This window comes from Ictidomys tridecemlineatus, chromosome X (genome assembly GCF_052094955.1).
Source record: "Ictidomys tridecemlineatus isolate mIctTri1 chromosome X, mIctTri1.hap1, whole genome shotgun sequence".
NCBI lineage: Eukaryota > Metazoa > Chordata > Mammalia > Rodentia > Sciuridae > Ictidomys > Ictidomys tridecemlineatus.
Genome location: NC_135493.1, coordinates 95618491 through 95635434, shown reverse-complemented (window position 1 = coordinate 95635434; position 16944 = coordinate 95618491). Strand labels below are relative to the sequence as shown.

The following is a 16944-nucleotide window of genomic DNA, read 5'->3' as shown; positions in this document are numbered from 1 at the left end:
TCCCAATTCCCACCATGATGTTCTGCCTAACAACAGGCCTAGGAACAAGGGAGCCAAATGACCATGGACTGAAATGTCTGAAATTTGAGTCAAAATAAACCTTTCCCCTTTTAAGTGCTTCCTCTCAGGTGTTTTGTCACAGAGATGGAAAACTAACACATTGGGCAATGACAGTGGCCACAACCTAGCTTAGCATACTTTTAGCAGAGAGAAGACAGTCTTTTCATGTCATCTATTTTTTGGAAAAAAAAATGTCATTTTGAATATGTAGCTAAAAAGGGGGTTGTAGAGGTACCATAACTCCCTGAAACCAAATATTAATCCAGATGTCCTGAAAAATTGACAATTCAAAATAAAAAGTTTTGTAATTATAAAAGAAACACATGCTTTTAAAGAACATCTAGTAAATGCAAAAAAATGTAGAGAATAAAAGAAAAATCTTAACCAGATATTGAATCATGATGTAATAATTATTAGTATTTATGTGTATATACACATTTCCAAAATTTTGAGTATGTGTATACTTTTTGCAATTTCACTTATAATTATAATGTGAGGAAATCATCATGTCAAAATGGTCCACTTAAACATTAACTTGATAGCTGTATAGAATTGCATTCTATAGACATAGTATTTGATAGTGTCCATTCAGGCAAACAGAAACCATTCTCTATATTTAATGCAGAAAAGGACTTAATGTTAATAATTTGCCACAAAGATATAAAAAGTGCTGAAAAAAACAAAGAAAAAGAGTACATATCAGTTAGTTATTGCTCCATAACAAGCCACTGTAAACTTACAGATGTGTAAAAAACTTAGAAAGTTTATTTAAGAAACAGTTCTGTGATGAGCAATTTAGGCTGAGTTCATGTGGATAGTTCTCTGGTCTCAGCTGAGCTCCCTCACATTTGTGGTTGGTTATAGGTTGCCATTTCTGCTTTTGGCTAGGCTCTGTTACATATTTGAGAAATTAACTGGGATAAGAAGCCTAGGTTGACTCGGTTGCACATAGTTTTTCATTCTTTTGCAAGCTGGTCTGGGCTTATTCCCATAGTAGTCTCAGGGTTCCAAGACAGTGAGCAGAAGCCCATGAATTCTCATGAGGCCTCCGTTTGGCATTATTGCAATGTCATTTTCATTGCATTCTATTATCTAATGTAACAAACAAGGCCAGCCAAGATTCAAGGAGAGAGGAAACAGATTCTTCGTTTTCTGGGAAGAACTGTAACCTTGCAATGAAAAATAGCATGGAAAGGGAGAGAAAGAATTCTGGCTAGTTTTACAAACAACTGACAACAGTGAGTATTCCCTACAGACCAGAGAGCTCTACTACTCCTAAGCTAGAGCCCACAGGCCTGAACTTGATATAGATCTACAAGTGTTACCATCACTACCCCATTTAGAAGTACTGCTACCACTGAGTAGGAATCCAGGAGTCCATAGCCTTACTAATGTTAAAAATGCCACACAGCCAGGAGTGGTAGCACATGCCTGTAATCCCAGCAGCTCTGGAGCCTGAGGCAGGAGGATCACAAGTTCAAAGCCAGCCTCAACAACAGCGAGGTGCTAAGCAACTCAGTGAGACCTTGTCTGTAAATGAAACACAAAATAAGGCTGGGGATGGGGCTCAGTAGTTGAGTGCCCCTGGGTTCAATCCCCTGTTCCCCTCTCAAAAAAAGGGGGAGGGCTGGGTATGTGGCTCAGTGGTTAACCCCCCCTAGGATCAATTCCTGGTACCAACAACAATGACAACAACAACAAATCCTGTCACACATGTTGAGGACAAATAGTTGCCTGTAATACTGTTGTTGTTGCTCCTGATCTGGAGGGTTCCCCAAAGACAGGAAAAAAGCTCTTTTTTTCCAATGTAATCCCACCACCAGGACCTCCCATTGATGAACCTAACAGGAAGCCAGTTAGAAAAGGAATCTGTAGTTTGTAGCTGAGAGCTAACTGAAAAATTACTGCAAAACAGCATCATTTTAAACCTAATCCCCTATTGCTGGATATTTAGATTATTTCTTTTGAGACACAACATAAATGTGTAAAACAAAACTATCAGTGGGATTGTTTCCAAACCCAATAAATATGGATATTTACTTTCTATGGACATGTCCCCCTTGGAGTTCAACAAGAATCAGTATATGAACTAGAGCAGGTCTAAATAGCTTTGCTTTATCCCTCCATGGGCAGATTTGTGTTCATCATGAAGTGAACAGCACTGGAGTTCTATCTATGTGATCTATAATCATACAGTTTACTTCAAAAACTGGTCTTTCTGGGTGCAGTGGTACACACCTGTAATCCCAGCAACTCAGGAGACTCAGGAAGGAGGATCGAAAGTTCAAGGCCAGCCTCAGAAACTTAGCAAGGTCCTAAGCAACTTAGTGAGACCCCGTCTCAAAATAAAATATTAAAAGGTCTGGGGATGTGGTTCAGTGGTTAAGTGCTCCTGGGTTCAATCCATAGTACCAAACAAACAAACAAAAAAACCATTAATGTCTTCACATTATATCCAATTTGGTTGAGATCTACCAGGATTATTTTAAAGTCATAATTATATTTTTTGTGTCCCTAAATAGAAAAAGTTTCACTCATATTCCTTATGTTCCAACAGTCATAGTAAATACAAGGTCTCAATAATGATTTTTTTCAGGAAGTATTTGTAGTATTTTTTGTATATAGCATTAGAAAATATTTTCATAATAAATTTAGTGTTGCTTGTAGAAAGTCAAATTAACATTTTCAAAGGTGAAATTTCTCCCTAACACCATGGAAGTTTATCTATTTTTTCCTATTAACACTAATAAATTTTATGATTATAATCACAGAAGCAGGATATTATGATTCTCTTCTGTAACTTGTATGTCAAAAGTTATATATAATATATTTTATCTCGATGGACCTTTTGCTTTAATACAGGTAAATGTATCTAATACTTAAACATCATATCATAGGCTTCTATAGTATGCATATGCTAAAATTTATTTCATTGTTTGTCTTCACCAATACAGTACAAGCTCCCTGAGGACAGGGATCTTTTGTTGTTGTTTACAGCTGTACTTGCAGTGCTTAAAAAAGTATCTGCAAAGAGTAGGTAACCCTACATTTTTTTAGAATGAATATATGGTAAATCACTATTTTTTTTTGATACTGGGGATTGAACTCAGGGGTACTTAACCACTCAGCCACATCCCTATTTTATATTTTATTTAGAGACAGGATTTCACTGAGTTGCTTAGTGCCTTGCAGTTGTTGAAGCTGGCTTTGAACTCGCAATCCTCCTGCCTCAGCCTCCTGAGTCGCTAGGATTACAGGCGTGTGCCACCTATCCAGACGGGAATCACTATTGATGAATACTTGCATTGTTTCTAATTTCACCATTTTGGTAATGGCTTATGTAAACCAGTATTCTTACAGATATATTTTGTACATATATTTTTTTGTAAGGAGAATTTATAGATGAGGCATTGTTGGTGTAAAAAAAAGAATTAGGGAACTACAACTCCTTTCAAATCTCTTCCAATATGTTCAGGAAATTGCCAGCAACACATGTATTTACGACCCAGTATTCCTAGCCATCAGTGAGTGCTCCCACTATCCGTCTTACTAATACAGTCCTGTTACTAAGTGACACTGACCTTTTCCTTCTTTTTAACTTGTTCTGTTTTAAAGGAAGTTGAGTCTCTTATGTTCCTACCCCATGTTCTGAGCCATTCAACTGCCATTCTGTTAAAATGAGAACAGTACTTTTTGTCCCTGCTATTTTTTGTTCAGCAGGCTATATTGGCTATGAAACCTTGTGTGCTCCCAATCTCTTTATGACTTTTCCCACCCTAATCTAGCCTTTAAAAAATGTATCTCCTTAACTCCCAAGACTCAGGGGCAATCTAAGGAGGAAAGGTGAGGGCCTGCATCTCTCACTCATTCCATGTTTATATCAAGCTGTCAACCCAAGTAACCATCAAATGCTTACCAGGTCCCCTTGAACCAAGTTTGCCAAGCTCAGTTCCCTTCCCCTTTTGGTTGAGTCTTTTTCTGAGTACTTTTTAAAAAAACATACCCTTGAAGATCCAAACTCAGTTCTGAAAACATTTCTGATTCCTGGGATAAAAATGATTTGGGGTTATCAGTTAGGAATTCTGGAAACAACCGAGATATATCAATAAAAAATAGAACTATATATGAATGAACATATGCTCAAACTTTGTATAAGCATTCTACTACCTTGAGACCCTTCACTGCTCTTGCCATCTATGTTAGAGAATTTAACTTGGCCTTAGTCTGAGTGAGGCCTACATTTACCCTAGCCCAGCCAACATTTCTGCCTCATTTCCTCCTCTAGGTCCTACAGTGTGCCTTCCCATTTTTCTGAGTAAGCTTTCTGTTTTAGTTCAAGCTGACTTTATTAGAGCTATTTCTAGCCTGTGGTGAACTTCTACCCAGACTTCAAAGACCACCATTATCCTATTCATACTTCAAGGCCCATTTCAATTATGACACCCTTATTCCACCAGTCAACAATTATCCATTTAGTCACTCACTACTATGCACCAATAATCTGTTCAGTAATTTTCTTTCATTTCCTACTGCATCTAGGTTCTGAGAATATACAATAGTCAACAAGACAAAAATGCCTTTCCCTGTTAGTTTACATTTCAGTGAGGGACAGGGGAAAACAAAACAAAAACCAATAACATAAACATGAAAATATTAGAGAAGCACTATGCAGAGAATTAGAACTGGGTAGATATTTTTGGCTGAAATGGCCTGAGGAGGTGATGTCTATACTGAGATTTGAGTAACAGCAAGAAAAGGATGAACCATTCAGAATTTAGGGGGCCAAGCATGAAAAAAAAAAAACAGGCCTGGCCAATATGAAAAGCCCTCAAAAGGAATGAAGCCCACTTGTTCATACCAAGGCAGCTGATGGGGAGGGCCAAAGGGTGAGTAGTGGCAGAGAAAGCTGGAGCCAGCTCACATATATGCTTTGTATAAGACTCTAGGTTGAATTCTTTCTTGCTTCTTTTCGTTTCTCGAGATGACCATTCCTTGGCTTGCAAATGCATCACTTCAATCTCTTCTATTGCCACATGGCTTTCGCCCCATAGGACTCTGTCTTCATATGGCCCTTTCCCCATGTTTTCTCTTTTAAAGTACACCAGTCATATTTGATCAAGGGTCCACATTACTCCAATATGACCTCATCTTAAACTATTATATCTGCAATGATGTTACATCTACATTAGGTCACATTCTGAGGTACTAGGGTTAGGACTTCAATATATCTTTTGGGGGACATTATTCAATCAGTGATTGCCTGACAAACTAATTACTGTGCATCTGAATGGCTGGGGATTGTGTTAACATTGACTTGGCATAGGATTTGAGGTTTTATCTTTTCAACAGGCTCTCCTGGTGGATTTCAGTACGGCTAATTTGGGGATAGGATGACCAACTTATTCTGATTTGCCCAAGACTTCCAGTTTTATCAACGAAAGTCATGGATACAAGGAAATACCTCAGTTTTTGGCAAACTGGAATGGTTTGTCATCCTCTATCACAAACCACAATCTGAGGAGCCAGGATCTAGTTAGGGGGTATTTTAATTTACCTATGAATTATGTTACTATTTATATTTAAACAGTTTATTTTTATTAGGGCACTCCAGGTTTTCAAGAATCAACACTCAATTACATACTCTAAAAAGTTCCAGATGAACTGTGAAATCAGGAGTTAGTTTAGGCTGATGGATGTCACCTGTGAATATCATATATCATCAAATTATTTATGACACTTAGACTTTCTGTTGGGCTGGACAGTGGGATTTCTGATCCCTTTATAAAGTAGTTATACATGGGCAAGACCTCTTGAGGCTGAGGGTACTAACTGGGTTTGAACCCTTCAGAATCCTTTCCTTGTTTCAGTAATAGAAGGAAATCAGCCTGGGGACTGTAAAAGTGAAGAAGATTCCCTTCTGAACTTGGCTTTAAATTTAGCACAGTGGGAGCAGTGGCCCTCAACTTTTGCTTCATATTAGAATCTCCTGAGGAGCTTTTTAAAATGCAGAGCCTTTACCTCATACCAAATGACTCAGAATAGCTGGGATTGGACACAGGCATTCATAGTTTTTTTAAAAAAACACTCTCCAGATGATGAAAATAAGCAAGCAGCAGAGACAATTAACATGCAGCCTCCCTTTTTAAGATATACACCTTGCTTACTCTATCCCTAACCTTCTTCCATCTGCAGCCATATTCCTCTCCACTACCCTTTTTTCTAGGATTGATCATTACCTTAACCAGATTTTCCTCTTCATCACATTTGTGCCCTCTTGATGTAATGACATCACTGACCTGGGACCATGTGTAACTCATTGAAGGTAATAATTACTCCTACAACAACTGACTCTGAAAGGTTTTTGCCAAGCTTTATTGATTCTGGTTTCACTCTTTCACAAAAATGTATCCTTAACCCAGAATTGAGTTAGCTTGTGATAGCAGTGTTGTTGTGACCACACATTCTCTTAGGAATCAAGCTAAATCTCCTACAGGATGTGTACTGTGTTCCTTTACAGACCAGCTGTGGGAAATTTGGGTGGAGTGTACTTTTTTATAGTGATATAATAACATGCAATAAAAGTCACGCAATTCAGTAGTTTTTAGTATATTCACGAAGTTGTGCAACCGTTGCCATTATCTAATTCCAGAACATTCTCATCACTCCAAAAAGCAAGCCCCTACCCATCAATAGTCACTTCTTTCCTGTCTTCCTTTTCATTCCTTCTTGTGAATAATTTCCCATTTTACAAATATGCAATCTATCATTTGATCGACATCTGAGTTCTTTCTACTTTTTGGCTATTATGAATAATGGTCATGTAAACATTCATGTACAATTGTGTACATGCATGGGCATGTTCTCATCTCTCTCGTGTTGGATACCTAAGAATGAAATTCTTATGGAAACTCTATATTTAATATTTGGAGGAATTTTCAAGTTGTTTTTGAACATTGTTTTGACCTCGTTGATGTAGTTTTCTTTATGGTGTGAGGTGATCTGTACTTGTTAGGTGGGGCAAATGATTCTCAAGCCCATCAAACTGTTATCTGTTAAACATTTTATATGTGAGAATGATGTTTCATACAGAATCTTTTTGATATTTGGCTTTGAAAATTCCAAGTGTGAGGAAATCTAAAAAATGGAGCTCCTGGGGAGGCTGTAGATTCATGAGGTGGTGAGGATTTGTGTCTCTGTCTGAGTTCCTAGGTTCCTGACCACTCATCCAGTTGTATCTCTGTCCACCTGTCACAGTTTGTTTCTGACACAGACAAGGTCTTCTTGTTGCCAAGAACATGACTACTGGGCCTCTTTATCTGAGACCAGCTGGGCGTCCAAATGTAGAAACGTGACTGATCACTGGGGCCCATAAACTTCATGAAGCCAGGTGCAGACATCTTGCAAATACAAGACCCTACACTGTAGAAAGCAGAAACCCAAATACATTGGAGGTCTGGGAGAGGTTCCCCTGACCTCTCAAGTGTCTCAAGACTTCTTGCTTTCCCTTCCCCAGCCCCACCCTCACATCGGTTGGGGGTCTGAGCTTGCGCGGGATTGCAGGCCCAGGCAACCTTCCCAGCATGCGCAGTGGCTGCCCAGCCTGCTCCTTCGGCGGGAGCTCCCGCAGGGTGCGCGCTCCCTCACGCGCAAGGCTTCGCTTGCGCGCGCACGGGGCCTCTGGCAGCACGCACCCCCGCCCCGCCCCGCCCCGCCTCCTCCCCCCTCCCGCGCGCCCGCCCTCCGCCTGCCGCCACCGCCGCCGCCGGAGCTCTGTAGTATGGCATCGAGGAGAATGGAGACCAAACCTGTGATAACCTGTCTCAAAACCCTCCTCATCATCTACTCCTTCGTCTTCTGGGTGAGTGCCCACACCTGGCCGGGGGCCGGGCATCCGTCCATCAGTCTGGGTGATGATATTCTTCTTTTAGAAAGGAAAGTGGGGGGAAACCCAAACCCCAAACCAAATTTTGGCCCCCTTTTTAGGGAGACCGGCGCGAGGTGTTGGGTCGGGGCTGCGGGATCACAGGGCACAAGTCCGGGCTGCTCGGACCCTGGACTCCCAGGCTGCAGTTGGCTGCGTGGTGGGGGTGCCTGCAGGTTGTCGATCTTATAAAAATTATTTTTAATGTATTGATTTATTTTTTTAAGCTCGAGGGATAGGGTCAGCCCCTAGGGAAAGTTGCGGGTTTATTTGTCCGTTTTCGTTTCTGGACTCCCCTTCCTACCCTACCTTACCAACCGGTTCTTGGCGCCTCTTGGAGCTAACCTGTGGCGGGCTAGTAACCCGCGAGGGAGCGCGAGGTTAGATCCCAGGTTCCCAATTATCCGCGACCCTGCTGGGCTGCAGGAGAGAGGCGCCCAAAGCCCTCTGCCTGCTTAAGCAAGGACGATCGAGTCCCCGAAGCGCACTAAAGGGTGGCGGGCGCAGCCACCGCGTGGAGGCGCGCAGAGGGGAGAGGGTCTTATATAAGCCAGGGGCATCTTTGAGGTTTCTCGGAGATCCAGAAGATAGATCCCTTTTCATTCTCGTCCATTACTCCTCATCCTGTCCTTCTGTTCACTGCATGAACCCAATTCACAGTGTCCTGGGGGAGGACCCCTGCGACTTGGTGATAGCTATAGCGCCCCAACTCTATTCCCCATCTAACTGGTGTTGCTACCAGTCCTTGAAGCTCAATGCAGAAGGGTGACGTCAGCCCCCTCAGCCAGGGCCGCTGGGGGCTGCGTGGTGCACCTCGCTGTGCGATGCGCCCTTCTGCGCGCGGGAGGAGGAGGGGGAGCGAGAGGAGGAGGGGGAAGAGGAGGAGGAGGGGGAGGAAGGGGGGCTCCAGGCTTGTGCCTTACCTCATCCTGTTTGGCAAGTGGAATCAGTGCGGGGCTGACACTGCAGTGATTCACTTGGAGAGGTGGGTGGTACCTAAAGACCATTGCCTGTTCTTTCTCTTTCCGTGTAGATATGCCCCCTCCCCCAGGTCTCCATTTGCATACCAAGCCACAGCTACTCCGCAGGGGAATGAAGATCTGCGCCCCCCGCTCCCCAATAATCTGGGTCATTTCATCTTCCAAGGCAGTCATTTTGAAACCTGAGGCACTGTAGGAAAAACCAGTCTCGCCCCTGGTTGTTTTTCTCCTTGCGCACCCCCTTCCAGATTAGCCCTAATTTTGCTTTGAAACTGGAGCACAGTCCTGTCTGAGGTACCCACAGTCGGCCTGATGGTGAACTGGACTGTTTTTAACAGCCAGGGCAGAAACTGAGATTTATTAAAGATTAAAAGGAAAAAATCTCTAATGTCCCCGGACATTTCCTTGTCACTGACATTGGTGATTCTTCAGGTTTGGAAAACTATGGACTCCACTGGCTTTCCAGGAGCTCTGCAGTGAGATAGGATAGAGTAGATTGCATTAGGCAAACATAGAAATGGACTTTATTTGGACTGAAAACAACACAGGTTGAAACATCTCAGTAGTGGAATTGTGTGCTGTGCACGTACAGATCCTATCATCAGATGTTTGCCTGGAAAAGCAATAATGCTGATTGCTGAAACTTCCCGGTAGTCATTCCTGGGAATTGGTTTGGTTTTTTATGCATTTCCTTAAATCTTTGTTTGTCCCTTTATTATTTAGTTGACTTCCTATTTGTTACTGGAGTAAATCATATGGGAGATTATTTTTAGCCTCCTAAGGTTTATAATGCTCAGGAAGGAAGTTTGTTCTCTTCGCATCTCTGCAAGCTGGTAAAGAAGGGGGTCTTCCAGATTTAGGCTTTTCATATGAGCTCATTAACTCTCTGTGCTTCTACCTCTCCCCCTACACCATGAATCTGATTACTTAAAGCCCCCTAATACACCTATAATCCGTGTACTTTATGTCCTGGGCAAGTTCCTTCATTTTAATTTTTTTTTAACTTTCAAGATTTTTGTACTCACAAATAAAATATTTACCTGGATGTTTTCAATAGTTTAAATAGCATTCAGTGATCACTTCCTACCTGACAATCAGAAGAATGAGATCTCTCTAGGTGTGAGGGTATTTTTAAAAAGCCATTTTTGTTAATAAGCCATGGTGCAAAGCCATGTTTTCCAGTGGATCTTGAATGCTGATTTTTGAAAGCAGCTTTATTGAGACATAATTCATATGCCATGAAAGTCACCTATTTAAAGTATAATAATATATGAAAATAAAAACAGTATATAAATAGTATATATTTTAGTATATTCACACTATTAATACAATTTTAGAACATTTCATCATCTCAAAAAGAAACCCTTTCCTGTCTCTTTAGTTGTCATTACATTCTCTCCTAACCCCTTCCAAATCCCTCCTACTTGCCTTGTGCAAATATTAATCTACTCTCCATCTCTGTAGATTTTCGTATCCTGGACATTTCCTATAAATGGAGTCAAGAATATTTGCCTTTTTGTGATTGGCTTCTATCACTTAGTATAGTGTTTTCAAGGTTCATCCACATTGTAGCATGTATCACTACTTCATTCCTTTTTATGGCTGAATAATATTCCATTGTATGAATATAATACATTTTATTTATCCTTTTGCTCATTGGTAGACCATTGGGTTGATTGGGCCTTTTGGTTACTAGAATAATTGTGTTATAAACATTCATGTACCAGGTTTTTTTTTTTTGTGTGTGTGTGTGTGAACATGTTTACATTCTCTTGGATATATACCTGGGAGTGGAATTGCTAGGTCACATAGTAACTCTATGTTTAATTGTTTGAAGAATAGCCGGACTTCCTTCCAAAGCAACTGTACCATTTCACATTCCCAACAACAGTGAGGGTTTCAGTTTCTCCACATTCTTGTCAATTCTTTGTTATTTTCTGGCTTTTTAATTGTAGACATCCTAGTAGGTATGAAGTAATATCTAATTGTTCTGATTTGAATTTCTCTAATAAATATTATTGTTGAGCATCTTTTTTACATGATTATTGATTATTGGTATATTTTCTTGAAGAAATGTCTATTTATATCTTTTGTCATTTTAAAATTTTTATTTAGATTATTTGTCTTTTTTATTGTGAAACTGTAAGAGTCCTTAATGTATACTGGGTACAAGACCCTTATCAGATGTATAATTCGCAAGTATTTTCTCTTATTCTATGGGCTATCTTTTCACTTTCTCTTTGGTATACATGAAGTATAAAAGTTTTAAAAAATATTTTAATGAAGTCCAGCTAACCTATTTTTTCCTTCATTGCCCATGCTTTTGGTGTCATAAAAAGAATCCTTTGCCAAATCCAATGGCACAAAGATTTACCTGCTAAAAGTTGTTTGAGTGATTTCTCAATTCAGTAAATGGAGTTGATACATTAGTCTTTTTTAAAAAAATATTTTAAAATGTTTATTTTTTAGTTATAGGTGGACACAATTTTTTTATTTTATTTTTATGTGGTGCTGAGGATCGAACCCAGTGCCTCACACATGCTAGGCAAGTGCTCTGACCTCTGAGCCACAACTCCAGCCCCTAAAAAATCTTTTTTGTTAGTTGTACAGGGAAACAATACCTTCAATTAATTAATTAATTAATTAATTAATTAATTAATATTCGGTGCTGAGAATCAAACTCAGAGCCTCACATGTGCCAGGCAAGTGCTCTACCACTGAGCCCCAGCCCCAGCCCCAGCCCCAGCCCCCTGCATTAATCTTTTCTACAGCTCCTAGAACTGTGTGTGGCATATGGTAAGTACTCAAATATTTGTCAAACTTCTGGAATTATGCTAACTAATTAACAAATGATGACCTTGATATTCTTTTAAGTGGAACATGGAGGAAATATTAGGCTGAAATATTTCCTTCATGTTATTTGTGAGGTTTTTCTATACCTTTATTTTATTTATTTATTTTTAATGTGGTGCTGAGGCTTGAATCCAGGACCCTGCACGTGCTAAACGAGTGCTCTACCACTGTGAGTTGTTTTAATTGGACTTCTTTTCTTCCCTTACCTCAATTAAGATTTAGGATTAGAAGACATTGGACCTTAAAACAGTCAAATGGCCAGTAATATGGGGAAGGTTGATGTACTTGAGCATATATACGAAACCAGAAGTCTACAATTATGAATGAGAGATCATTGTTTTACCTGAACACCTCTTCTGTCCATAATCACTCTTGCTTTCTGAGGTGTTTTCTCTAAAGTGATAGTTTTCAATGGGAGACAGTTCCCCCAATATTTGGCAATGTCTGAGCACATTTTTGGGGCACTATTGCATCTAGTGGGTAGAGGCCACAGATGCTGCTCACCATTCTAATATTCTAATATGCAACAAAGAATTATATGGCTCAAAATGTCAACAGTGCCAGCAACTTCTGCTGCATTGGGCTTACATAGAAGTAAATCCTAAGAAGACATATGGAGCCTCATGCAAAGATTATGATATTTGTTGGTATTTGGAACCAGTGCATGCTTAAAACAATTACATGTTTTAAGAAATGGAAGAAAGACATTCTCTATGGTGTATCATAATTCTTTATTTGAAGACAAAAGGTAGGTGGCTCTTTATGTAATTGTGTTCTAATGAATAGGTTGGTTTGTTTTCTAGTTAAATAATATCACCTGTATGCTAAGTGAACAGATCCTTTATTTTCCTTGATTTGTATGCTTCATTTTCAGGTTTAAAGGAAAGGTAGGACAAATACCACCTAAGAGTAAGTTATTGTGCTTTAAATATTGGCAAACAGCACCTGGCACTTAGTAGATTTACTCAGGAGATATTTGCTTACTTAAGGAATAATTGAATAATGAAATTTTATTGACTACTCTTGGGCTTAGTTATTTATTTTAGCTCATCTCAATAGGAGGAGGCTTTTTGAAATTGTTTTTTTTTTAAGTCTATGGGTGGCAATTTAAATGTGCTTTTGCCAATAACATAGAAAAATGGAATAGAGGACTTTACAGGGTCTTGCTTATCCTAATGATATTTCAATCATATTTTTGTGATCTAGTTTGCCAGACATTTTAGTTATCTAAATTTTTAACTGTAATTTAATTTGTTAAGCTTGAACAGAAAGGATATCTATCTTGCCTTATGTAAAACAAATCATCCCACCTTTATGATGAATATAATTTGAAAACAAGCAAGAAAACTTTACTTTTACCAGATAAACTGTTTTGATTTTTAAATGCTCATCTGAGTTCTAAGCTAAGATTTAAGTCTATCACATCTAAACCTACTGAATAATGTTGTGAACAGAAATATCCTTTGTTTCGTTTCTCTCGTTTATTGGATTTGATTTCTTTTTGACTATGTAAGGAGGTAATTAGCTTATTAATTGTGCAATTAAATTTTCTTATGGTGAAATATCAGGATTTTTTTTCATTTGGGAAGCATCACTAATCTTTTTTGGGGAAAACATTTTAAAAAGTAGTCAAAATGTTTTTTTTTAAATTTTGTTATCCAGAAATTTTAGGTACTTGGATTATATAGAATGGAAAAATCTTAACAATAAGATCATAAAATTTTGCACAATGTTTGAATTTGGGCATATACTGTAGCTTATAGTTATTCTTTTGCATGTCAGTGCAATTCAGCATTCTTTGAATGTCTATTATGTGCCAAATATTGAGTACTTAATAACATGTTTATCAGTTTACTAGCTGTTGCTGTTGGAATTTTATCTGCATTTTTGCAATCTGACCTTAAACCTGCACCAGTGTTCCATGGGCCTTTAAAACAGTGGGCATCATTATCCTAAATATTCTTTCACTTTCTTGATTTGTTCCTTCATACATACATACATACATATACATATATATAACATACATATATAACATATATTTACTTTTATTTTACATATATTTACATATATATTTACATATATACATTTACACACACTCTCTCTCTCTCTCTCTCTCTCTCACACACACACACATATTTTTTTGGTACCAGGTATTGAACCCAGGGGTGCTTAACCACTGAGCCACAACCCCAGCCCTTTGTATATTTTATTTAAAGACGGGTCTCACTGAATTGCTTAGGGCCTTGCTAAATTGTTGAGGCTGGCTTTGAGTTCGCATTCCTCCTGCCTCAGCCTCCCAAGCTGCTGGGACTACAGGCATGTTCCAGCATGCTCAGCTTTACTCTTATACATTTAATTTTATAGTTTGGCTGAATATAGGATTGCAGTTTGGATGTCATTTACCATCAAAATTTTGCTGTCCACCTTCCTCCATGAAATGTTGTTCTTTATTAGTATTCAGAAATCAGTTGTTATTCGGAGGATTCTTCTTAAATCCTGCTTTCCTCTTCTGATTGCTTTTTTTTTTTTTTTTTAGTGCTCTGAAATTTTCCCACCTATGCCCTGATGTATGTGTATTTTCATTTCTTTCCTGTATACCCTTTCAGTCTAGAAACTCAAGTCTTTAAATTTGGAGAAATTTTCTTGAAGTGTTTGATTTCTTTTCTTTGTTCTGCTTGGAAATTGAACCTTCCAGACTGATCCTCTAAGTTTTTTCCCTTCATTTTTCTACCTCTTTGTTTTTTTTTTTAATTTTGTTTATTTAATTTGTTTACATGGTGCTGAGGATGGAACCCAATGCCTCACACATGCTAGGCAAGTGCTCTAACACTGAGCCACAGCCCCAGTCCCTGCCTCTTTGTTTTTTGCTCCACTTTCTTGGCAACTCTTCTACTGTATCTTATTGCTCTTGTATCTTTTCAGTTTTATATGTTAATTTCCAGGAGCTCCTTTTTGAGGTGATAAAATATAACATGTTATATTTTATCATCTTGCTCATGTTTCAGAGTATAATATCTTTTTAAAATCCCTCTGACAGTTTAGGATATTTTGAGAAAAATATTTGCTTCTTCCTGTATAGTTTCTTCCAAACTGGTCAAGTTTTATGGCATATTATAGTTTTATCTCAAATTTCTGGTTATGTTTTCCTCATTTTTGTGCATGTTTAAGAGGGGTTACTAAAAGGCTGATTGGAAGCTATGCATAAACTTATTCCCATGTTTGCTGATTTTAATTTGGGTAATTTGAGGCATTGAGTTTTGGAACCAAGATCAAGATCAATATCTTTAGAATTTTTCTCTTGTCTGATCAGATTTCCTATAGAAGAATATTTTAATTTTTGAATAAAGAAGGTAGGGATGTGGGAGCCTCCATAGACTATATAAACCTTTGTTAAGCTCCTATATTCAGTGTTGAATCTATGTCCACTGTGCTTGTGTTTCCAGTTCAGAGACCCTTCGTTTCACCCTTTAAAGAAAAAAAAATCTGAACCTATAATAGAATGGGAAAAAAGGCAGAGATAGGAAGTTGGAGGGGACCTAATTGCTCTTCAAAAAACTGTTTACTGAATCCTTCTTATTTTAGCCCCCTTTTATCCCTAGTTCCAGATGTGCATGAAGCTGCTATCTCCTGTCTTTTGCAGGTGTTTGGGTGCAAATAAGATTTAGCTTTTTCTTAGCTGGGAATGGATCCACCATTTGACCCAGCTATTGCCCTTCTCGGACTATTCTCTGAGGATCTTAAAAGAGCACACTATAGGGATACTGCCACATCAATGATCATAGTGGCACAATTCACAATAGCTAGACTGTGGAACCAACCTAGATGCCCTTCAATAGATGAATGGATAAAAAAATGTGGCATCTATACACAATGGAGTATTACGGAGCACTAAAAATTGACAAAAATCATAGAATTTGCAGGGAAATGGATGGCATTAGAACAGATTTTGCTAAGCGAAGCTAGCCAATCCTTAAAAAACAAATGCCAAATGTCTTCTTTGATATAAAGAGAGCAACTAAGAACAGAACAGGGAGGAAGAGCATGAGGAAAAGATTAACACTAAACAGAGATGAGTGGGGGGAGAGAAAGGGAGAGAGAAGGGAAAGCATATGGAAATGGTAGGAGACCCTCAATGTTACACAAAATTACATATAAGAGGTTGTGAGGGGAAGGGGGGGACAAGGGAGAGAATTGAACAACAGCAGAGGAGGTAGAGAGGGAAGATGGGAGGGGAGGGGAGGGGAGGGGGGATAGTAGGGGATAGGAAAGGTAGCAGAATACAACAGTCACTAATATGCCATTATGTAAAAATGTGAGTATGTAACAAAAGTGAGTCTGCAATATGTATTTGGGGAGTTCAAAACCCAATTGAGTCAAATGTATGAAAGATGATATATCATGAGCTTTGTAATGTTTTGAACAACCAATAAAAAAAATTTATTCCTATAAAAAAAAAGATTTGGCTTTTTCTTAGTTTCCAAGATAACATTGTGGTTGACTTTTCTTTCATCTCTTCTCTTTGTTATTCTGGGTTTAAAATTTCCTCTTAGTGTCATTTCATTGGAGTTTTGGGAGCTAGCCAGGTAAATGGATATGTTCTATCCATCATGTTTAACTGGAAGTCCTTTATATCTACATCTCGACATTATATGGTACTAATTAAATAAACAGTTGATTGAGAGTGATTGAACATAGCATCTAAAACAGCAATGGTTGGGGTACTTTAATAAGTATTGGTATCATTTTAAAAAAATTTTTAAAGAGCTTTTGGATGTCAAGGGAAGTGTTCTAGGTTGTAACAGCTTTACTAAAGCAAATAAGGTCGTGTAGTCATCAGCGACTGGACAAATGGGAATGTAACTCTGAAGGTTGCCAGTACATTTTCTGCCCTTTTCATTTCTTCCCACCAGGTGAATGCCCAGTGTGTCTTCTGACCTAATTCGGTCCTTGCTGTATTAATTTAGTATGGAAGCAGCAATTTATGGTATGGTGTTTGTGTGTATATGGTAGGGTTATGTTAAACTGATCACTGCTTTGCTGTTTTTCTGCTCCTATAGTGTTAATCTTGCTGTTCGTTATGGAACTTGCATATTATAACCCAAAGTCTTCTTATTTAATTAACTTTACCTT

The 16944-nt window shown here is 38.7% G+C and overlaps 1 protein-coding gene across 1 annotated transcript in view; it reads left to right on the top strand.

Moving 5' to 3' along the window:
• Positions 1-7759: 7759 nt before the first annotated feature.
• Tspan7 (tetraspanin 7) overlaps positions 7760-16944 on the top strand; it is a 123107-nt gene continuing 113922 nt past the window's right edge. Inside the window, exon 1 of the mRNA XM_005323965.3 lies at positions 7760-7918. Within this exon, the coding sequence (XP_005324022.1) occupies positions 7838-7918 (81 nt within the window). The 5' untranslated portion in view covers positions 7760-7837. The remainder of the gene's footprint in view (positions 7919-16944) is intronic.